This window comes from Vulpes lagopus, chromosome 11, assembly GCF_018345385.1.
Source record: "Vulpes lagopus strain Blue_001 chromosome 11, ASM1834538v1, whole genome shotgun sequence".
In the NCBI taxonomy this organism is placed as follows: domain Eukaryota; kingdom Metazoa; phylum Chordata; class Mammalia; order Carnivora; family Canidae; genus Vulpes; species Vulpes lagopus.
In genome coordinates this window covers 24452703-24476784 of record NC_054834.1, presented here as the reverse complement: position 1 = coordinate 24476784, position 24082 = coordinate 24452703, and the positions used below count along the sequence as shown (strand labels likewise).

The window sequence follows — 24082 nt, the reverse complement described above, 5'->3', positions numbered from 1 at the left end:
GTGGAGTCCATAAGTAGGACAAGAGATTAACATGTTTGGCCTCAGGAGGACCCAAGAGAGGAACCATCGCCCCCAAACCCCTATTTTTCACAGATGCCGGAGTATCAAGGGAGAACCCGGCGGGCATCTCGAAGGGGACTGATGATCTCAGAGGAGCCCAGTGTTTCCAACAAAGAACCTGAGAACTTATGATTAGGTGACGGGTATTCAACAGACATAGAAGAAAAAAGGCCGAATTCCAGGGGGGGGCTCCTGGGGGCTACAGGCCAAGGGGGCAGGGAGAGGCCTTCGCAGAAAGCAGCCCTGCTCGGCGCGGGCCCCAGGCTTCTGGCCTCCAGACCTGGAGAAATGTTTGTGCAAGAAAATACGTTTGTGCTGTTTAAGCCACGCAGGCTGTGGCACTGCTGGGTCCCGCAGGCAAACTAGGCGCTTCTGGGCTGCTGGGTTTAGTTAGGTCCCTTTGGGATTTAAATACTAGAATTGAGAGAGGGTAAAGAATTGCAGAACTCTAGCATCCCATGTCATTAAAATGTTGAAAGAAATCAGTGACTGACTTTACCTGCAAACCACGAAGTTAATGTTCTACTTTTAGGAAGAAACAAGGTTCGTGCTGCTTGTTGGTGCTTTGCAGCATCTCTTCCCTCCCGCCCCCCCCCCCCCCGCAGATGCTTTGCTTCGCCTCCTGGGGCTGACCGGGCCTTCACCGCGGCTCCCGGCGAGCTCGAGTGGGGTCGGGAGCACAGGCCGGGCCACCCGCGCGGGTGGGTGACACAGGGCAGGCCCACACGGCGGCACCGTGGCAAGCCATAAAGAACAAAACAACAGCAAACACAACAGGGGAGAAAGACCTTGGTGTGGAGTAAAGAAAATCACAGAAAGTTGCCGTTTTTATGAAGCTGATGCTATTTATACACAGCTGTCACGATAGCTTTCCACGTCGGGCCAGACATTCCTTGGAGCCGTATACATACATGGGGAGAAAAGGACAAGGAAATAAGCATTGAATTTAGAGTATTGCTTACTTCTGTGTGGCAGGCAAAGGGAATCATGAAGGAGCACAGAGGTAACTTTGAAGGTACTTGTAATACTCTAATTCTTAAGCTGCATGACATATTCTTGAGTGTCAATTCTCTTTTCTTGTGTGGGCACGTGTGGGCACACGCTATTTTTTGTTTTGGAAATGCTACATAGCAAAAGTAATTTTTAGAAAGGAAGGCATTTCTTGTCCATTCAAGTTTGGAGCCAGAAAAAAAAAATAACCTGTTACATGTGTGAATTATAATATATGTATGTTTATATATATATAAATATAAATATATATGTATATATGTGTTCTGGACTTTTAATTGCTTTGCTTGGTTATCCATTCACTAGCCAGTACCTTGCTGTTTTAATACCATAAATTTATAATGTTTTAATAGCTAATATTGACAGGTCATCATTTTTGACATTGGATATGCCATCCATAATATACTTATAATATTGACTTTCATCATTATGGACAGCTTCTCTTTTATTCTAATTAGTGAAATGTTAATTTCTTGATACGTTTTTTATTTTTATTTTTAAAAATTATTTATTTATTTATTCATGATAGACACACAGAGAGAGAGAGAGAGAGAGGCAGAGACACAGGCAGAGGGAGAAGCAGGCTCCCTGCAAGGAGCCCCATGCGGGACTCGATCCCGGAACCCCCGGATCATGAACTGGGCTAAAGGCAGGTGCTAAACCACTGAGTCACTCAGGGATCCCCTTAATACATTTTTTAAATGACCATGTTTTTGTCTTTTAAAATGGGCTCTATTCTTAGAAGTTTTAAGTATAATAAAATTAGAGATAATTTTTAAAATGTACGTATAGTCATAGACTTTTAATGTAGACATTATTGGCAAATACATGAATAAAATTGGGGAAGTAAAATTTTTTTATACATAAAGAAAGATAATCTTACTGAGGTATGGAGTAGAAAGAGAATGCAATTTGTTAGTAGTATTATAGTGATTCACTTTTCTTCATTAAATTTAAAGTAAATAGAATTTAAAATCTTGAATTGTTTTATGATTGTTTTCAAATGGTAATGCAAAGGAAAGTATGTCTGTGCTTCAAGGGTCAGAATGATCATGAATTTAAAGGAATACGATCCCATTTTAGCCTGTCACTTAGAAAAAGAACACTTACATGTTTTAAATTGGGCAGTTTGGAAAGTCACATTTTTCTTTCTGTTAAGTAAGGTTCAATGTGGTTTATTTCTTCAGCAAGGTGCTGAGGTAAGGAAATGGCTCACTGGCCCCCTTCATACACAAGCAGATCCAGGCAAATGAAAAATGTGTTATTTAAGTCACTTAAGGTTTCTCTGTATGTAAAATGATAATGATAATGTTAATCATAATTATTATTACAGTAGCATTAGACTAAGGATTTAACAACCTGGCCTGTTTTAAGCCTTTGACGCTCACTTAGTTACTATATTATTTAAATCACAGTTATGTGAAAGTCTTTCTCGTGCTCACCAGAAGTCACTTTCCCCTGAACTCATCACCACTTAATGGTTTCAGAAAAATATGGTGGACATTTTTTTTGTCATAAAATGAAATTAATTGTTTCTGTAAATCATTGGATATAAGACATTTGTTATAGCCTCATTTCTGAGTAAAGTAAGTGGAAAGAAGAGAAAGAAGGATGCACAGAATGAAAATCAGCATGCTCTTAACTGCTTCATATTTTACTTTTCTCAGTGGAAAAATAAGCATCATCCTACAGTGAAAGAAATATTAGAGGCACAAATACAGTAGGGCAGGAAATTATGAATTTTCTCCTATTTGTGGAAACTGATAGTTTAAGTCTGTCCAAAACAAACCTCACTATTTAGGAAAGAAATTCTATCAATGCATTTATTTGAAAGGTATTTTTATAAGATCTGAAAGAATCTGTGGGTTATTTTGGAAAATGTTCCCCCATTTTTAGGGATACTGATTTCCTTGTGGCTAAGTAGCTGCATATGACCTTGGACAAAGCAGAAGTCTTGGAATGCCTTCATGCTGTCTGCATGGACCTGTCCTCTCTAGTTACTGCACAAAGGAATAGTTTAATTCCACTTGGAATATAGGTATGTTTGAGTTTCAGGAAATAATAGAGCACTGTTGATTAGTCGTGAACTAGAACAAATAAGCCACAAGAGGGCATATTTTTCTTGGTTTCATCACCCTTGTATAAATAAGGCTTGCCTTGATTAGGTATCACAGGAGTCCCTCCCCTCCCCCATTTTCTTAGAAGAAATACATTATTTCTAAGGTATGCTCTGAGGGTGGAGTGGTGGTGGCTTGGGTGGCGGTGGCTTTGCTTTAAGAAAAGCAAACGCAAAGACGATTTTTTTTCTTATATGATATGTAAGAAAGGTGTTTATTTTTCCTTAAAATCCTTCCTTGGGGATTGTTTGTTGATCTAAGAACACTGTTAAAAAAGAAAAAAACAAAGAGTCAGTTATTTGACTATAAACTCCTCCATCCTGCACTGGCTATATGGACTCCTATATCAGGCTCAGAAAGGCTTTCTAACCCCCAGCAAATGTTCCTAGTCAAGGAGGTTTTCTTTTCTGAGGTCTCAGGACTTGGGCCAAAGGGGTTGGGTTGTGTTTTTATTTTTATTTTGAAGTGCATTCCTGCTGAATTTAATTATTCACCACACCCCAAACCAGCTAAGTAAATATAACCTTAAGATTCTGGCTTGGAAAGGTTTTGCAAAATAGCTGATTTTTTTTTCTTCTTCTTCTTCATCTTCATCTTCCTCTTCAAGTAAAGTCTCTACAGCAAGGTGCTGTATTGCACAGGGCGTAGAGCAGGAGTTAGAAGGCACTGGATGATTACTCCACCTTTTGGCCTTGGTTCTCCTGTGTATAACATGAGGGGTAGGTCTCTGAGGCCTCTCCTAACTCGGAATGTTTATGATTATTTGTGATGTTAGAAGAGTTTAAAACTCAAAGATGTTAAGCATAGTTCTGATAGTTTTACAATCTGATTAACTAACTGTAAACTATCTTCTGTCTTAAAGATGAAAAAACAGATACATTTACTTCTGAGAGTTCTATGTATGTGTAATTAATACTGAAATAAAGATGAAAAGTGTGTTCTTTTCCATCACTACGTATGATCTAATGATCTTAACATGTAACTACCTAATGATCCAATGATGAGTGGATCGTCATGATCAAATGAAACAAACGGAAAAAAAAAATCTGAAGTTTATAAGGGGAAAACACCTGATAGGAGAGTAGGAGGTGGGTGAGCTACTTTGAACTCATGCCATCACTTGTTCCAATTAGACACAAACTAATATACATTCCAGTTTTCTCTAATGAGCATAACAACGTTTATCTGTCAGTACTGATATGTTAGTACGTGGGAAAACATTCATAAAGTAGTGTGTATTTATCATAAGGCAGAGAGGTTTAATCTATGACCAAGGTATGACACGTTTTATAGATGTGATCACTAAATGCTTGAGTTTTATCTCCATTTTCCTTAACTCTGTACATAGAACTTCACAGGTTTTTTTATCGATCCTTATTTTTCCTTAAAATTCTTTCTTTTTTTGTGAATACATGACAGTACAGAGAGAACTAAGACTGTAGATTTTTGTTGGAACAGAACAGCAAGCTACTACCTTCTGCTGAAAGTGCGGCCAAATCCTCTGAGATCCTGCTACATTTAAATCCTGGACCCAGTAATTATCTTTCTCCTGTCTTCTTGGCAAAGGTAGCTATATGTGGAGTTGGAGAAGCCTAGAATATACCTATTCTACTCTTAGCCATTCCTGCTGCCTTCCCTTATGGTTCCCAATATAGATTGATGACTCTTGAAACTGTACAATTAGAACTTTGTCCTGAAAGTGGCTTCATGAAGTACTAACATGGAATCCTATGAGAAATAGTGTTATTTCACATAATCTAACACATATCTGCTACCCTACAGTAATAATGACTTACTCAGCTTCCATAAATGGAGATGGGTGAGATGTAGTATAGCACAGAGTAAGAGGTTGGGCCCTCAAAACAAATGTACTTATTCAAAAATGTGTGTAAGCACCTGGAAACTGTAAAGTAGTCCCTCTTTCCTGTCTGTTCCTTCCACCCTCAGAATGAAACAGGCATAGAACAGCAATTCGGTGGTTCTAACTGATAATATACACATCTCGTTCAGTATAATTAAGGATCACTTGTTGAATCTTGAATAGTCACACTGGGAGATATGCTAAACTGTATGATACACCTTACATTTTAACAAAACCTAATGTAAAGAAGATTTTCCTCACTAGGCGTTATTGCAAGGATTTAGATAGGTTATTATTAGCCCAACAGGACAGATTACAAACTGCTTTCCACGGCAGTGAGTCTCAGACTCTTAGAAAGTGTTGTAGAGCCATTCTGATGCGATCCTGTATCTTAGTGAAAGTTAAGTAGTAGATGCAGTAACTGGTTATCATCAACGACCCACTGTTTTCAGTACCTAATTTAACCACCAAAATATTGGTTGAACACCTACCATATGCAAGACACTTTGGAGAACTACCCTGAGGATTACAAAGCCGTGGACACAGCTGAGGCCGTGCGTCACAACTTTGCACAGTTGATTGTGCTGCTGCGCGCTGTGTGCTCAGAGCAATGAAAAGAATCCAGTTTCCAGATGTTGTCTTCTCATGGCACATTCCCGATGCCCTAGTGAATGTAGCCTAAATTTTAAGTCACTGTATTCCAAACTAAGCCAGTTAACACCAATTCAGAGGCATTGTTTTAGGGGCTTGGGAAAGGAAGACAACACGCAAGCCCAGACGAGGACCCACGCATAACTAATTATGACATAACATGAAAAGGGCTTATAATAGTGGTGAAGTCAAAGTGCTTTGGGAAAACAGGAAGGAATGATGAATTCTGTAGGGGCTTTGTGGAAAAGGTGGAAATAGTAGCAAAGGGGATGCTGTTTGGCTTGAGTGTATTAAGACAGGATTTTGACAGGAGGAAAAAAGGGGAAATCCAGTTAACTGTAATTCTAGTTAAGTACAGTATTCTGGCCAATAAACTGACAAAATTATTAGACAATTAATAAGTAGAGAGTTTTCAAAAGTAAAAAAACTACTTATCATGAGTCCACTCTGTGCAAAGCCCTTTAAGCTATGCTGTGGGAGACAAAAAAGGTATTTTGTCCTTACAATGAGGTTGCAATTTGGATCAAAGGGCAATGGCATAAACAAATAAAATGATATAAAACATACAAGAAAAGGCAATGAACACACCAAGGGCACGGTCAATTACAAAACGAGTGGTATAACATTAAATACGAAGCTTTCAAAAAAACTTGCTATAGGTCAGAATAGTCTGTAGGGACTTAAATTCTCCTGTATCTAAAGAGGAAAATTATGGGGTTGGTTGGTGGAAAGTGAAAACCAAGGTTACAGAAATGGGGCAGCATGAGACACAGGAAAGAACCTTGGTCAGAGTTAGGAAACTTGAATCCCTCCTGAGCCTGTCTCTGCCACTAACCATCTGCAACTTGCAATGACTCATTTAGCTTCTGTGGCCCTCGGATCCCCGCTGCAGATGCTGAATGAGGAGTCACCTCCCGCCTTCCAATTCTTCCATTGTCGTTACTGACTGCTCCTACCCCCAAACTAAAACACCACTTGTCATTTGCCAAAGGCGCTCTGGGCCCTTCCAAGCTGTGCTCTTAAATCAAGCTGACAAATGCAGAATCCGGTGGCGGCTTTTTTTTTCCTATGGCTCTACCCCCAAGTCAGCTTTCTGTATGGGGCTAATAAGTGCAAGGTGTGCGACTCCAAGCCTAGGCTTCCAATCGCAGGCGGCTCTCCCAGGCAGCTAATGCGGCCCAAGCCCCGCGCCCCGCGCTCCGCGCCCGCAGCCCCGCGCCCCGCGCTCCGCGCCCGCAGCCCCGCGCCCCGCGCTCCGCGCCCGCAGCCCCGCGCCCCTGCCCGGCTTCGCGAGCGGACGGCCGGCCCCGGAGGGCGGAGGAGAAGAGCCGCGGCAGGTAAGGCTGCCTCTGGCCACCTGCCCCCGGAGGGCGGGCGCCGGGACCGGCCGAGTCCAGCGGGGCGACTGGGGTTGGGGCGGCCGCGAGCCCGCGGAGGAGGGCGGCCCGGGGCGGACGAGCGCAGCGCGCGGCGGGCGGGCAGGCGGGCGGGCGGGCGGGCGGGCGGCGGGGGCAGCCCGGGTCCTGCGCGCCCGCGAGAGCGCCCGGCCCCCCGCCCCAGCTGCTGCGGTCGCACCACGAACTTAAAAGCCGCCCTCCGGCCCGGAGCGTGCCTTTCCCCGCCGCGCTCCGCGCCCGCAGCCCCGCGCCCCGCGCTCCGCGCCCGCAGCCCCGCGCCCCGCGCTCCGCGCCCGCAGCCCCGCGCCCCGCGCTCCGCGCCCGCAGCCCCGCGCCCCGCGCTCCGCGCCCGCAGCCCCGCGCCCCGCGCTCCGCGCCCGCAGCCCCGCGCCCCGCGCTCCGCGCCCGCAGCCCCGCGCCCCGCGCTCCGCGCCCGCAGCCCCGCGCCCCGCGCTCCGCGCCCGCAGCCCCGCGCCCCGCGCTCCGCGCCCGCAGCCCCGCGCCCCGCGCTCCGCGCCCGCAGCCCCGCGCCCCGCGCTCCGCGCCCGCAGCCCCGCGCCCCGCGCTCCGCGCCCGCAGCCCCGCGCCCCGCGCTCCGCGCCCGCAGCCCCGCGCCCCGCGCTCCGCGCCCGCAGCCCCGCGCCCCGCGCTCCGCGCCCGCAGCCCCGCGCCCCGCGCTCCGCGCCCGCAGCCCCGCGCCCCGCGCTCCGCGCCCGCAGCCCCGCGCCCCGCGCTCCGCGCCCGCAGCCCCGCGCCCCGCGCTCCGCGCCCGCAGCCCCGCGCCCCGCAGCCCCGCGCCCCGCGCTCCGCGCCCGCAGCCCCCGCGCCCCCTGCCCGGCTTCGCGAGCGGACGGCCGGCCCCGGAGGGCGGAGAAGAGCCCGCGGCAGGTAAGGCTGCCTCTGGCCACCTGCCCCCGGAGGGCGGGCGCCGGGACCCGCCGAGTCCAGCGGGGCGACTGGGGGCTGGGGCGGCCGCGAGCCCGCGGAGGAGGGCGGCCCGGGGCGGACGAGCGCAGCGCGCGGCGGGCGGGCAGGCGGGCGGGCGGGCGGGCGCCGACGCGGAGGGCGCGCCCCGGAGCGCGCACGGCCTGGGCACCCCGCGCTGGGCCGGCAGCCCTTTCCCCGCCGCGCTCGCCTCCGCGGAGCTCCGGCTGCCGCCTGGCTCCGCGCCCGGCCCGGCCCGCTCCGGGGCCGCAGCGCCCCCTGCCTCCCGCCCGGCCCGAGCGGCCGCAGCCCCGCGCCCCGCGCTCCGCGCCCGCAGCCCCGCGCCCCTGCCCGGCTTCGCGAGCGGACGGCCGGCCCCGGAGGGCGGAGAAGAGCCCGCGGCAGGTAAGGCTGCCTCTGGCCACCTGCCCCCGGAGGGCGGGCGCCGGGACCGCCGAGTCCAGCGGGGCGACTGGGGCTGGGGCGGCCGCGAGCCCGCGGAGGAGGGCGGCCCGGGGCGGACGAGCGCAGCGCGCGGCGGGCGGGCAGGCGGGCGGGCGGGCGGGCGCCGACGCGGAGGGCGCGCCCCGGAGCGCGCACGGCCTGGGCACCCCGCGCTGGGGCCGGCAGCCCACCTGCCCACGTCCCCCATCCCCGCAGCCCGGCCCGCAGCCCACCTGCCCACCTGCTCCCCTCCCCATCTCCCCCCTCCCCATCTCCCCATCTCCCCCCACCTCTCCCCTCCCCGCCGCCGCCGCCGCCCGCGCCTCCTCCGCCGGAGCCTCCCGCGGCCACGACTCTGCAAAGTTTTCCTCCTGAGTCTCCCGGCAGCTTCCCCGGGCTCCTCGCTCCCCCGCGGCGGCAGGTTCACGGCCGGCCCGGCGGCGGGGACCCTGGGCGAGGACCCGCGGACTGCGGCGGGGGGGGGGGGGGGCTCGGCCCGCTGCGAGCGCGTCCTGCGGGCCCGGGGGTCGGGGGGGGGCGTCCGCGGGCCCCGACGGCGGCTCGTGCTGCCCGAGAGAGGCCGGGACTTGCCCCGCCGGGCACCCCCCCCCGGGCGGCCGGCCGCTCCCCGCCGGGCTGCCCTCGCCCGGGGACTCGGCTTCCGCGGCTCCCGGCGGCGCGCAGGGCCCTGAGCGGAGGACTCGCGCGCTGCGGCCCCGAGCTGGAAGCGGGGGGTTCGGAGCGGCCCGACCCCGGTGACCGGCGTCCGACCCCGGCCGGCCACCCTCTCGCCCTCTACCCCCGAGCGAGGCGCCCCCCCACCGCGGTCGGAGGCCCGGGCCCCAGCAGCCCCGAGTGTCCCCGCGGCTCCCCCGGGGGGCGGGGGCGGGGACGGGGGCGAGGGCGAGACCCCCCCGGGGCCCCGGGCGGCTGCCGCGTGGCCCAGGCGCGCGCTCAGGACCGGGATCCGCGCGTGGAAGGGGGGCGGGGCCGGAGCCGGTCCCCAACGCCGGACGCCCCGGCTCGCCCTGCCCCAGGCTGCACGTCGGGGCTGCGCGGGGCTGAGCCAGGGCTGCGCGGGGCGCAGAGGTGGGGGGGCTGCGCGGGGCTGCAGGGGGCTGTTGCGGGGATGCGGGCGGGGGGCTGCACAGGGCTGCAGGGGGCTGTTGCGGGGATGCGGGCGGGGGGCTGCACAGGGCTGCAGGGGGCTGTTGCGGGGATGCGGGCGGGGGGCTGCACAGGGCTGCAGGGGGCTGTGCGGGGATGCGGGCGGGGGGGCTGCACAGGGCTGCAGGGGGCTGTTGCGGGGATGCGGGCGGGGGGCTGCACAGGGCTGCAGGGGGCTGTTGCGGGGATGCGGGCGGGGGGCTGCACAGGGCTGCAGGGGGCTGTGCGGGGATGCGGGCGGGGGGCTGCACAGGGCTGCAGGGGGCTGTGCGGGGATGCGGGCGGGGGGCTGCGCGGGGCTGCAGGGGGCTGTGCGGGGATGCGGGCGGGGGGGCTGCACGGGGCTGCAGGGGGCTGTGCGGGGATGCGGGCGGGGGGCTGCACAGGGCTGCAGGGGGCTGTGCGGGGATGCGGGCGGGGGGCTGCGCGGGGCTGCAGGGGGCTGTGCGGGGATGCGGGCGGGGGGCTGCGCGGGGCTGCAGGGGGCTGTTGCGGGGATGCGGGCGGGGGGCTGCACAGGGCTGCAGGGGGCTGTTGCGGGGATGCGGGCGGGGGGCTGCACAGGGCTGCAGGGGGCTGTTGCGGGGATGCGGGCGGGGGGCTGCACAGGGCTGCAGGGGGCTGTGCGGGGATGCGGGCGGGGGGCTGCACAGGGCTGCAGGGGGCTGTGCGGGGATGCGGGCGGGGGGCTGCGCGGGGCTGCAGGGGGCTGTGCGGGGATGCGGGCGGGGGGCTGCGCGGGGCTGCAGGGGGCTGTGCGGGGATGCGGGCGGGGGGCTGCACAGGGCTGCAGGGGGCTGTGCGGGGATGCGGGCGGGGGGCTGCGCGGGGCTGCAGGGGGCTGTGCGGGGATGCGGGCGGGGGGGCTGCGCGGGGCTGCAGGGGGCTGTGCGGGGATGCGGGGGGGGGGCTGCGCGGGGCTGCAGGGGGCTGTGCGGGGATGCGGGCGGGGGGCTGCGCGGGGCCTGCGCGGGGCGCGGCGGGGGGGAGCTGCGCGGGGCTGAGCCGGGGCTGCGTGGGGGCTGTGGGGTGCACCCTGCCGGGCGGCGGGGAAGCTAGAGAGGGCCGCGGCCCGGGGAAGAGAAGGTCCGGGAAACGCGGGCAGGGGGTGGGGGAGAGAACAGGGCCCGGGTAGCGGCGACAGCGACTGGGCACCGAGGCACTGCCGGCGTCTAACCTGCGGGCGGCCCATTTACGAGATGGAAGATGGGTGGCAGGGAAGGGGCGTGTGTGCAACGCTGTACCGCGCGTGCAAGGTGCTTTGTGCACGGTCACCGTTAGGATTCAAGTAGTACTCCAGGACATGTCATTATTCTCCTTATTGTTTTAGATGAATAACTCAGAGACGCAGAGAGTTAGGAGTGGGTGGTGTCCCACTTTGGCTTTTGCAGTCCTGACAAATCATCATGCTGAAAAATGGAACGGCCGGTGGGGCTCCTGGGTGGCAAAGAGGTTGAGCATCTGCCTTTGGCTCAGGTTATGATTCCAGGGTTCTCAGATCGAGTCCCGCATGGGGCCCTCTGCCTGTGTCTCTGCCTCTCTGTGTCTCTCATGAATAAGTATATAAAATCTTTAATAAATTGAATTGATGGTTAGGGGAGTAGGTAAAGCAGTTATTCTCATTGTAGAAATAATAATGAGGGACGCCTGGGAGGCTCAGCAGTTGACCGTCTGCCTTCGGCTCAGGGTGTGACCCCCCGGGTCAAGGGATCGAGTCCCACATCGGGTTCCCTGCGAGGAGCCTGCTTCTCCCTCTGCCTGTGTCTCTGCCCATCTGTCACTCATGAATAAATAAAATCTTTAAAAAACAAAAAAGAATAGTGAGATATAAAGGTGTTAATTGATATGCCCAAATATAAACTGGTAAGGGGCAGAGCAGAGGCTGGAACTGTCTTACCTCACTGTGGTTCCCTCTTCAGGGACTTCAGGAGGATTTTTGTGAGCCCACTTACAGGGAGGACCTTTCTGAGATCACTTTGATATTGCATCTGTACATTATAATTTACCAGAGAAGAGCATCCAAGACTTTAAAATGGAATCCATGATTGAGGATTGGTACAGGCCACATCAAGTCTCTAGGCCCAGAATCATATACACGTGATATTAATAGTCTATATTTACACACGTCATACTGTACTTTATAGGGATTGTTACTGGCTTTAATAATGTCTGTTAAGGAAAAATTTAAAAAAATATTTTGTCAAATAGTAACCTAATGGCTGTATTGAAAAAATTTCCTGAGGTTGGTGGGGTTCTCCTTAGCCTATCTATTGCCTTCGTGACCTGAAAACTTCATGTTTTGACACCACTGGTTCACATTTGTCAAAGTCAATTGCCTATCTATTTAGAAGAAGTAATGATGTGATTCCTTTTACCTTCCCACTGACTCTCTGAGAGGAGGAGATCGAGGAAAAGTATCTGGCAGTACAAGATATTTTGGAATTATCAGGAAACCATAATCAATGCCAGCAGAAACTAAGGGTAAAAGGTAGAGAAATAATTATGTGGATTTTATTTTGCCTTCTTGCAGAATTGCCTTTAGAGGTAAATCTTAATGAGTTTGCTTTATATTTTTGCGTGGAAAAATGCACAACGATAAATTGAATTTTTAATCTCTGCGTCTGTGTAGGGCTGGTAAGGGTGGGAGTGGGAATTATTTTCTGTGGGTAGGAAAGTCAGAGGAAGCACACGTACCGTTTCCAATGACAGGCTAACAGATCAACCATAGGTTTGAACTTGAGTCATGGAGCTAAATTACTCTCACATCATTTATTTTCTAAAAGTAGGAAATACACTGTTTGGGTTGGGGTTAAACTAAGGCAGGAAGTTTCAGGGTACATCATTTTTATTCTTCACACTGTGTTCTCGTTCCATTACCTGGGCATTTTTGTTTGTTTGTTTGTTTTGTTTTGTTTTGTTTTGTTTTGTTTTTTAATACCTGGGCATTTGTTAACCATAAAGAGGTTTATCACAGACCCTTAAGATGTTTCTGAAGATGTCTTCTGGAATTGGCAAGGATCTCTGTGGACCAGTGGTGTTTGTATACTGTTTGTACAGAGTTACTGGATTAAGTCATCCCCATTTTTATTAAGTATTTGGAATATGAACTTTCAGTCTCAAGAGAAAAACATTTCAGTTGGTGCTGGTTTAATAAATATTTATTTGTCTTCAGATTGCTCGTTACAGCTTTGTTATTTTGAGAAAAACAAATGTGAACTTTACTGTTCTGTCTGGGAAGTATAATGGTGTATTGACATGTTCTTTGGGAAGCATTCTTGCCCATTAACAAATGATTTATTTAATGAATAAGAGTAACCATGGCTCTATTTTGAAAGTTTACTCTTTCCATAAATACCTGGAGCTATACAGATTACTCCAGTAAAATAGTATTTCAACACTCAGTAACATCTTCCTTGAAAGAAAAAAGAAATAATCCACATTTGTGAAATAAATAGTAATAGCAATAATAATGATTGACCATGGGCAAAGCTTGTTAATCACATTTCTTCCTCCCACAAAATGGGCTAAAAAATACTCCACTAATCCAGGAAACCTTGGCCAAGATCCTTTTATTTTTATATCATTTTTTAATGGTTTCTATTTACATAGGTCATACTGTACCTTATAGGAATTATTGGTGGCTTTAATAATGTCTGTAAAGGAAAAATTAAAAAAAAAAAAAAGAATTGTTATTTTGTCAAATAGTAACCCAATGACTGTATTGAGAAACTTTCCTGAGGTCGGTGGAGTTCTCCTTAGGCTATCTATTGCCTTCGTGACCTGAAAACTTACTTCATGTTTTGACATCATGCCTTTCAAGCTAATACTTTGAGTTTCCAATAATTTGTTTTCTTCTTTACTTCTGTTGTTTATGATCCTTGACTAGATCGTAAGAACCTTGAAGGAAGGAATTGGTCTTTAACTTTTTATACCTTCAGGTTAGTACAATGCTAAACATATTCTAGATGCTTAACATATACCAAAGTCTAATTCATTAACTAAACAATACAGTGACTATGAGTCACCTTATTGCCTATAAAAGGTCAGATTGAAGATCATTGGTATTATACCTTACTTTTTCTGAGATTTTTAGAAAGGACAGTTTTCTCTTATAGTTGAGTTTTACCCTTTCATAGAAAAAGTAGTGAGATGTTGAGTGTTTTGTAATGCATAACATCCAGCACTGGTGTAATGATCATATGGAATAGCTACATAAGAATATTTAGTAAAGTGTTGAATGCTACAAAAAGTTAGTTTCATTTTCAAATTTCTTGTGTTTTTTAGAAGGATCCAGTTAACGCATGACAATCTCCATTCTCCTTAACTTTAAGTATCTAAATAATAATAAGAAAGGAGGATATAGCTAAGGTAAAATTCACTACAAACAGGAACTGCACTGATAAACAGCTGCGATGCCTTTGAAATGATTTTGAAATTTAATAATAATGAGATATACCTAAATGATTAGATTATTTTTAAATTATTAAAAACAGAATAATAGGTACTTGAAGCTGGAATATGTAATGAAGTATACAATTCATATAAGTATGAATATAAGTATACTATTCATATAAGAATTTTAATGACCTTTAACCTATCTTCATTACTATTTTTATTTTCATGTTAATAATATTTAAATGATTTCTAATAGTTGTAGACCAGGGCATCTTTAACAAATTGATTAATCTGGTGAATTTAGACACTTTGCTCAGTCTTTTTTTTTTTTTTTAAGATTTTATTTATTTATTCATGGTAGACACACAGAGAGAAAGAGAGAGGCAGAGACACAGGCAGAGGGAGAAGCAGGCTCCATGCAGGGAGCTCGACCTGGGACTCGATCCCGGGTCTCCAGGATCAGGCCCTGGGCTGAAGGCGGCGCTAAACCGCTGAGCCACCCGGGAATCCCCACTTTGCTCATTCTTTTGCAAAGTTTAAAAAGCTACAAGTATTACCCTTCTATAGAAATGTATAAAATAAACTGAGACTTAAGTGACCAAGTGTTCCTAGAAGAGTCCGCATCTATCTGAATTTATCATCTTTTTAGAGATGTGGTGTCTTTCTCAGAAATTAGGAATAATTTACCTTATGTTCCGTTTTTCTTCTGTGAGTCACTTAACATTATAACTTCAAGATTTTATACTTTTAAAACTGATGGTTAATAGTGTTTCTATTAGTGGGTTTTACTAGCAAGTCACAGGGAAAAAATGGAAACATTTGCTATATTTTTCTAATTAAATAGAATTAAGTATTATTAAATGGTACTATTACTACTAAGAACACAGTCAATAAAATAAGCAAAAATGTCTACATTACTGAGAGTCCTAAAAAGAAGTACAGTATTCTTGCTTTCATGGAAAATAAGTTAAATGGTGTAGGAATATGAAGGTGACGTTGTTAATCTACCATCTGTTAGATATCTGATTTATTTTTCCTATATATATTATGCATTTTACTAGGTCTCCTTTTCAGTTATCCTTTGTTTATATTAGACAGCTTTTAAGGATTTTGGTGTCATATTTGGTTCAGTAATGAGCCTGCATAACCTAATTACTGAGTTTTAAATATCAGTAGTTGTAAACATACTACATTAGCGAAATTAGACTAATAAAATTGCTCAGTAGAGATCTTGTCTAGAGTTGCCTTAGTGAAGAAGTAGTATAATCCATACATTTACTTTTTTTTAAGGATTTTATTTATTTATTTATTCATGAGAGACCTAGAGAGAGAGGCAGAGACACAGGCAGAGGGAGAAGCAGGCTCCCTTCAGGGAGCCCAACGTGGGATTCGATCCCAGGACCTGGGATCATGCATGACCCATGCCAAAGGCAGATGCTCAACCACTGAGCCACCCAGGCATCCTACTCCATACATTTATTATCAGCATGTATGACCCACTTAAAAATAAAGTCCAAAGTGCCCTCTTGAGTTGCTTAGTTTCAGGGAGCCTTTTTTCACATACTGTGTTGACAGTTGAACCCATGCCTGATGATATCATAATCTTGAATTGTATTTAAATAGTCTGATTTTCTTTGATAGAATGTATGAAATCAGTGAAATTCATACTCCCACTTTTTTGTTTTTTTTATCCTTATTGTAAAGACCAGTCTGTACCACATGAAATTCAGGCGTTCTTGGGTTTCGGTATTTATCATCGTTGCTTTTGGACAAATGTTTGCACCTAATATCTGAATTTATTGTTCTCTGAAAGAGAGAAGTGTTTTCTAAAATGAATACCAGAGGATCCCTGGATGGCTCAGTGGTTTAGTGCATGCCTTCGGCCCAGGGCGTGATCCTGGAGGCCCGGGATCGAGTCCCGCATCAGGCTCCCTGCATGGAGCCTGCTTCTCTCTCTGCCTCTCTCTTTCTCTGCCTCTCATGAATAAATAAATAAAATCTTTAAAAAATAAATAAAAATAAAATGAATACCATTCTTCTTTGGAGACACTTTGAATTTTGAAATATAATACTTCATCTCAAAGATAGATATTTGGAGCTCTTAGAATTCTCAGTTTACTTGTAATGCTAAATATTGGGTCAGGAGAAATTAATACTAATTGGAGTTTTTTTGTTGAAATTGGACACATGGTTTTTTGGAGATCGTATATTTTTATAGTAATTATTTGCCTCACAGTTATAGCTCCTGATCATTACTGAAAAACTAGAAAATATAGATAAGCATAGAGAAGTTTTAGTGAAACTTTTTTCATAAACCTACAAATGTTAATTCTTAGCTTAAATATGAAATTTATTGATTTATTTATTGAACATGAAATTTATTTGAAAAAATAAATGCTATATGTGACACTTAGTGCCTAGGTCTTGTTTTCCATTCTCTAATAAAAGGAATTCTTGGGGAAATGACTGATTCAAGAACTGGGGTAGGAAATCTATATCCTAAGCCTAGAGCTTCTTGTAGCACCAAAAAATAGAGAAGTGCTTAACACACTCATACACACCACCACCACCACCACCACCACCACCACCACATGCACGCAATCATAGGATATGTCAGAGAGATAGAGGAGACAACTGAAAGAGCTCCCAGTGGCCAAAGCTGAAGTAGTTTGAGCAAAAAATAAAAAAAGGAGAAAGAAAGAAGGAAGGAAGGAAGGAAGGAAGGAAGGAAGGAAGGAAGAAAGAAAGAAAGAAAGAAAGAAAGAAAGAAGGAAAGAAAGAAAGAGAAAGTTGTGTGAAGTATAACTCGAAATAGAAAATAAATATCCATGTTAATATAAATAAATGATTGAATACATTATAAATGGAGAAGAGACAAATCTTTCATACAGAATTTTGAATGATTAATGTAAATACTCTGTTCTCAAAGAAGGGGAGCATAACTCCCTATTTCTGAAGCAGAGACTGGTCTCTTCCTCCAAACAGTACAGTATGGAAAGGAGGGAATTTTTTTTTTTTTTTTTTTTTTTTTTAGGGGGTAAGCAAGCCTGACAAACGCTCTCTTAGCCAGGTGATCAAGGTCAGCCTCAGTCATAAAGCATGTTGATGGGGCATCCTGGGTGGCTCAGCGGTTTAGCGCTGTCTTCAGCTCAGGGTGTGATCCTGGGGACCCGGGATCGAGTCCCACATCAGGCTCCCTGCATGGAGCTTGCTTCTCCCTCTGCCTGTGTCTCTGCCTCTGTGTCTCTCACGAATAAATAAATAAAATCTTAAAAAAAAAAAAATAAAGCATGTTGATGGTGCGTGCTTTTGATATGGCGGGATAAAAGGGAAACTTGTAATCTCTGTCCTGAAAACCCATAACCCCAACACAACCATGAGAAAAGCACCAGACAACTCCAACAGGGGGCCAGTCTATAATATACCTGATTGGTGCTCCTCAAAGCAGTGAAGATCATTGAAACCAAAGAAATTATGAGAAGCTGTCACAGGCAGGAGGAAGGAAGCCAAAGGGACAGGGACTAAATGTAATATGGTATCCTGGATGGGATCCACGAAAAGAAAAAGAACATTAGGTAAACATTAAGGAAGTCAGAATGAACTACGGACTTTAGTCATGTAATATATCAGTATTGCTTCATTAATTATAACAAATGTCCATAAGATGTAAAAATAATAGGGGAAACCATTATAGGATGTGGGTTTAGGGAGACTCTGTGCTGTCTTCTCAATGTTTTTGTAAGTGTAAACTGTTTTAAAAATTATATTGGAAAAAAATTATGTTTGAAAGCATATAGAGTAAGCATGGTGAGAAACGGTTGAAGACGGGAACCATTCTCTGCCAGCTAGGCTGATGTCATTCCGTTAAATGCTTAGTGTCGTCACCTAGGTCAGGATAGGACTGTTCTGACATATTTTTGATGCTAAATATTATATATCTTACTATAGTAAACACATAATTGGAATTAGTTGTTCTTCTCATACTTACTTTTTTGAAAGAAAATGTGGTATTTGGATAACTAAACAACATCCAGATTACCGTTATTATAGGTTTCCATGCAAAGAAAGCTGTGTATTTGTCATGTCCTATGAATCAATCTTAAATATTAAAAGAGAGAGCAGGGCAGCCCAGGTGGCTCAGTGGTTTAGCGCCGCCTTCAGCCTGGGGCATGATCTTGGAGACCTGGGATCGAGTCCAGCGTGGGGCTCACTGCATGGAGCCTGCCTCTCTCTTAAAAAAAAATAAAAATAAAAATAAAAATAAAAGAGAGGGCAAATTTTTTTCTACTTCTGTCCTCACTGTTTTATTGATATTGACAAGATCCATTGCCCGTGCCGGATGTCTTCAGTTCTAGATGATGCTTATGCTTCCAAAATTCTTGCCAGAATCATGCAAAGACTATTCTTTTTATCCCTCGTTGAATCTCAAGGATCTCTGCTGCATTAAGTATGTTAAATATTATTCCCTATCAAATCCTATATATGTAATACACGTATCATTACTACTTTGAAAATTCTAAATATACTTAGGAGGCCTCTTTGTTCCACGAAAGCCCGCAGAGGCTGAGACTCCCCTGCATCTGAGCCAGTGTAGAGTACGGAGGATGCACAAGCTGCCGTTTCCCTTTACGAGTCTGTGGGTTTTCACCGTGTGTGTTTCTCATGTTTCCCTCTCTATAAATCATGTTATTCCTTCTCTTCCCTGTGTTCCAGATTGTTTCATATTTTTTAAAAACCCGAGTTTTACTCTCTTGGAGTAAGCTCTTCTTACAGTTGGACATACCATACTACCTTTCTCATCTAAGCTTTTATACTGGCATCTAATTTTTTTTTAAGATTTTATTTATTTATTCATGAGACACGCACACAGAGAGGGGGGAGGGCAGAGACACAGGCAGAGGGAGAAGCAGGCCCCATGCAGGGAGCCCGACGTGGGACTTGATCCCGGGTCTCTAGGATCAGGCCCTGGGCCGAAGGCGGTGCTAAACCGCTGAGCCACCTGGGCTGCCCTGGAATCTAATTTTTGAGTGTTAACCTCGTATTTATAATTATCTAACAATTACCTGGCTCTGTGCTTCATAGTTAACTATAGTTCCTGCTGAATTTGTGTTCTACTGTGGCAATTGTTGAAAAGTTTAGCTATGCTTTTTTTTTTTTTTCTGTTTTTAGTTTGTATGAGTCATAGCATAAAAAATACATTTGAAGAACTTGTTCAGGAAAAGTCATGGAAACCAATCCCAGAATATGTGACCAAAGGCCCTCTTTTTTGGGTATGACCCCGCTGAATTTCCTGAAGTAAAGAAAGTGTCTGAGAAAGACCCAGATCAATATGACTAATAGGTTCCGGGTTCTCACTAGAATCTTAGATTCAGGGTGTTCATTTTTGTTACACAAAAGAATACATTTTTTTAAAAAGAGAGATCCTGCTGATGGTAATTTAACCCAGTCAGAAAGAGGAATAGAGAAATCTAATACTCTGACCCAAATCTCAAAATGTGTGCCAGAGACTATCCTGTCACCTCCTTTTTTACTTTGGATCCATGTCATTGATGGCTTTTCAAGTCATTGATGGCTTGTGAGTTATCAGTAGAGTACATTTTTAAAAGTCTTTGTAAATGAAAATAATCACCTAAAATCTTACCAATTTTGAGATTTGACTCTGTCAGATGACAAAATCCTTACGTGGTGCAATTGTATACTTACTAGTTCTATCATTGACATGCATACGGATTCAGAATCCACTCTGTTGGCCCCACTTGTGTCGGTCTCGTAGTTTCATGTATTTTCCTTATTGTAATTGAATTAGTGTGTCACAGGTTGCTCTCCTGGCTGGACGGTAGGCAGTTAAAGCCAGACAATTCTGTCTGCAGAGGTATCTGCATGATTAAATCACGTAAGATGTTATTTATAATATTAAAATGGGAAGTTAATACAAATCAACTTTTGAAGTTAAGACTTTTATCACCTGTAAAGTAGCTGTTCAAAAGCATTTGTGCTGGATACACAGATGAGAGAATAACATTTCACTTCACAGAGCCGTGGGGATTGTTGTCTTAAACTGCACTGTGATGAGGTTTGGCAGAGAATGTTCATTGTTCAGGTTTTAAAAAGGGCAAGTTTTTGGCAGGAGTAGCTTGCATAGAAAAGAAATGCTCTGCGTACACATGTGCACTTAATAAACCCTTCAGAGAGCTTGGGCTGAGATGTTATGGATTCCTCACTCCACCCTACCCCCCGTCTCTGGATGTTGACTGTTTAGGAACCTTGTGCTATGTTACTATCATATAGGCCTTTTCAGATTCCAAGAAACGGTACTTTGGGCTCACATTTCAAAAATTTTTAGAATATAGTGAGTAGTCATTTCATATCCTGTGCACTTTCACTTGAAATTTATTAAAGATAACAATTGCATTCAGATCTACTTTTCCCTAATATTTATCAGTCACACAACCATCATCTCTGTGACAGCCAGTGATCACTGGCTATATATTTGTGACCCTTGGTTATTTCTGATAATCAGAAATGAGGGTGTAGAATTTCCTTTTCTTCCTTTAATTTATTGCTTACAAGCCATGTTGAAAATGTTGTGCATTAAGTAGATAATGTATCAGGACAAGCAAAACTGAAAAGTCTTGTAAATTCCCCAAATCAATAAGCAGGCCAAGCCAGCATCAACCTCATGGGCCTGTGTTCTCTGTACTCCTTCCTCATGGGGCTTTGCACTGATTTCTCCTTCCACTTGAAATGATTTTGCCTTTTACTGCCACCACTTCTCCGGGCCCCTCGCTGTTGCCCATTCTCCCTGCACCTTCACATGTGTCCCCTAAATCTTGCCTGAAAAAGTGCTTTACACTCAAATTCCACCTTATTCCATCCTTAAGATCTTTTCCAGTTCCCAGTAACTATCACCCTCTCTCTTACTTGTAGGATCACAAGACTAAGTTTCTCAAGGATAAGGATCGAATGGTTGTTTCTGAGACATCATATGTTTCAGGTTCCCAAGGCATATCACCAAGCCTTGTGTATGACAAGTGTACCATCTCTAATACTTGAATTGAAATTATTCCATTCAGAGGGCGCCTGGGTGGCTCAGCGGTTGAGCACCTGCCCTGGGTCCAGGGCGTGATCCTGGAGTCCCGGGATCGAGTCCCGTGTCGGACTCCCCGCATGGAGCCTGCTTCTCCCTCTGCCTGTGTCCCTGCCTCTCTCTCTGCCTCTCATGAATAAATAAATTTAAGAAAAAAAGATTCCATTTGGAATCTTGTGCCTCTGTTTTTTCCTGCTCACTGCTCTAGATATGTAATTCATCATAAAATTCCTTTCACGTGTACATTCTTTCATCACAAAGGTTATTTCACATGTATCCATGTTACTTTTGAGTCTTCCTACGTCTCCATCCCATTCCATTTTCTGCAAAGTATTTGTCCAGCGCTTGTACTGGGCACTGTGAGAGTCGCTGATGAAAGACAGATGGAAACCATGGCTCCCCTGGAGTGGACAGTTATAAAAGAATTCATTATCATTATGGGTCAAATCAAATCTCTTTAGGATCTTAAATACAATAAACAAAAGGGTCCTATTCATATTGTTGGTCTAGAGCCTTTTGAAAAATTATGTCCTCTTCTTCCTTAACTTCTGCTGTTCTCTCTGTGTCCCAAGTGTCATCTCCAGCCCCAGGTTCTCTCTTGGGTCCCAGTTATTGCACCACACCGCTTCAGCGCCTGTGAGTTGGCCTTCATTGCTCAATATTCCACTTGTAAAGGAGGTTTCTCTGGTAGCTGAAAGTTTCAGAGCCTTTGATCAGTGTAACTTTAAACTGAGGCTTTAAAGTGTGGGAGCGAATGTGGTGCAATAGTGGCGACTGTGCCCCGTGAGAGAGACGGGTGGGCTCGGGTCTCGGTACTGCGCCTCCTGCACCTGTTTCCCGGCTTTCGTCTGGGGGGTGATGGAAGCGCTGGCCTCGTAGGGGCATTGCGAGGATTAAATGAGTTAATCTAGGAAAATCAAATGCTGCATGGCACATTTATCTGCGAGCATTCCCTCTCCTTTACCCTTGTTCAGATGCTGCGAATTGCACATCAGGGCAGATTCTCACGCTATCTACAAACTCTTCCTAGTTCCTTTTTGTTTTTTATCTGCTGAATTCTATTCATTTCATTAAAAAACCCATCCTTTGGTGACCTCACTGTTTTGTTCCTGGATAGTAGAGTGACCTTTTAGGACTGAACTGCTGCCACTTCCTTATTTTGCACAGAGGTATGTCTAAAGAGACATACAGTTGGCCCTTGAACACCATGGGTTTGAACTAAACAGGTCCGCTTAGATGCACATATCTTTTCGATAAGTTTATCAGAACATTTTCCAGAAATTTTCAATTTGAGAAAGTTCACATAGCATAGAATAATTGAAAAATTAAGAAGTTATGTTGTGAATGCATAAAATATATGGAGATGCTAGTTTATCATTTACCACAAAATATACACAAATCTATTATAAAAAGTTAAAATTTATCAATTTATCATAGTGCCATTCACACTCGAGAGAAATGTAAACAAATGTGAAGATGCAGTATTAAATCATAACTGCATAAAATTAACTGTAATATGTGCTGTACTACTGAAAGAATTTTGTAGCCACATCCTGTTGCTGTTGCAGTGATCTCAAGTGTTGGGAGTATCCACTAAAAACTTGATGTGACACTAACCATCTCCATGTGAACAGTTGGTCTCTTCAGTAAATTTCATATCATAGCAAAAAGTGACCTCTTGTGGTTCTCGCATACTTTTCATGGTGTTTAGTCCGATACCGTAAACCTACAATAAAACCATGGAAACCATATGAAATTTAGTGATGCTGGAAGTACCCTCAGGAAGCAAAGAAAAGTCATGATGTTACAAGACAAAGTTGAAATGCTTGATATGTACCACAAATTGAGGTCTGCAGCTGCGGTTGCCTGCCATTTCAAGATAAATGAATCCCGTGTAAGGACTACTGTAGAAAAAAAGAAAAGGAAGTTAATGAATCCATCATTGCAGCTATATCAGCAGGTGCAAAAAAACCGTCCACTTTTTGAAGAACAGCTTTTTAAACTATTACTGAAAATGTAGCCCCCCCTCAAAAAAAAAGAAAAGAAAATACAACTTTTTGTGGGTGAAGTGTTGCTATAAGAAAGGCATACCTATAGACTCGAATATGATTTGAGAAAAAGTGAAGTCATTATATGACAACTTAAAGCAAAAAGAAGGTGAAGGATCTAAAGCTGGAAAATGTAATGCCAATAGAGGATTTCATAATTTTAGAAAGAGGTTGGGCTTAAAAAATGTCGAGGCAAGAGGAGAAGCAGCTTCTGCTGACCAAGAGGAGGCAGATGAGTTCCCAGACACCACTACAAAAATTGAGAACAGATATCCACCTGAACAGGTTTTTAATGGAGATGAAAGAGTTTATTCCAGGAAAAAGTGCCAAAAAGGACATTTGTTAGCAGGGAAAAGAAGTGAGCACCAGGATTTAAGGCAAGAAAAGATAAACTAACTCTACAGTTTTGTGCAAATGCAGTTGGAATTATGATCAAGACTGTCCTTATATGTAAAGCTGCTCACCCCTGAGCCTTCAAGGGGAAAAGATAAACATCAGGTGCCAGGCTTTGTTTGTATAACAACAAGTCCTGGACAACTGAGAACCTTTCTCTGGATTAGTTCTATCCATGCTTTGCCCCTGAAATCAGGAAGGACCTTGTCAGTAAGGGACTGCCTTTGAAAGTTCTTTTGATAGCCACCCAGCACCCCATGAACTTAACACCAAAGGCATCAAAGTGACCTCCTTGCCTCCAACCAAATGTCCCTAATTCAGCCTCTAGATCAGAGGATCTTTAGAACTTTAAGGCTCATTACACATGGTACTCTAATGAAAAGATTGTCTACATTATGGAAGGGAACCCTTGTTAGAGAACATCACGAAAGTCTGGAAGGATTATACCATTGAAGATGTCATCCTTATAGAAAAAAAAGCTGTGAGAGGCCTTAAGCCTGAAACAATAAATCCCTGCTGGAGAAAACTGT

At 46.1% G+C, this 24082-nt stretch overlaps 2 protein-coding genes across 2 annotated transcripts in view; one reads left to right on the top strand and one right to left on the bottom strand.

The window, feature by feature from the left end:
• Positions 1-700: 700 nt before the first annotated feature.
• LOC121471502 (basic proline-rich protein-like) lies at positions 701-21996 on the bottom strand. Its single transcript, XM_041722319.1, has 4 exons — positions 21928-21996; positions 21414-21512; positions 8786-10515; positions 701-848 (listed from the first exon to the last, which is right to left on the bottom strand). The coding sequence occupies exons 1-4, from the start codon at positions 21994-21996 to the stop codon at positions 701-703; spliced, it is 2046 nt and encodes a 681-aa protein (XP_041578253.1).
• SEMA3D (semaphorin 3D) overlaps positions 8315-24082 on the top strand; it is a 204377-nt gene continuing 188609 nt past the window's right edge. The window contains exon 1 of the mRNA XM_041723209.1: positions 8315-8423. The gene's annotated coding sequence lies outside the window, so the exon portion shown is untranslated. The remainder of the gene's footprint in view (positions 8424-24082) is intronic.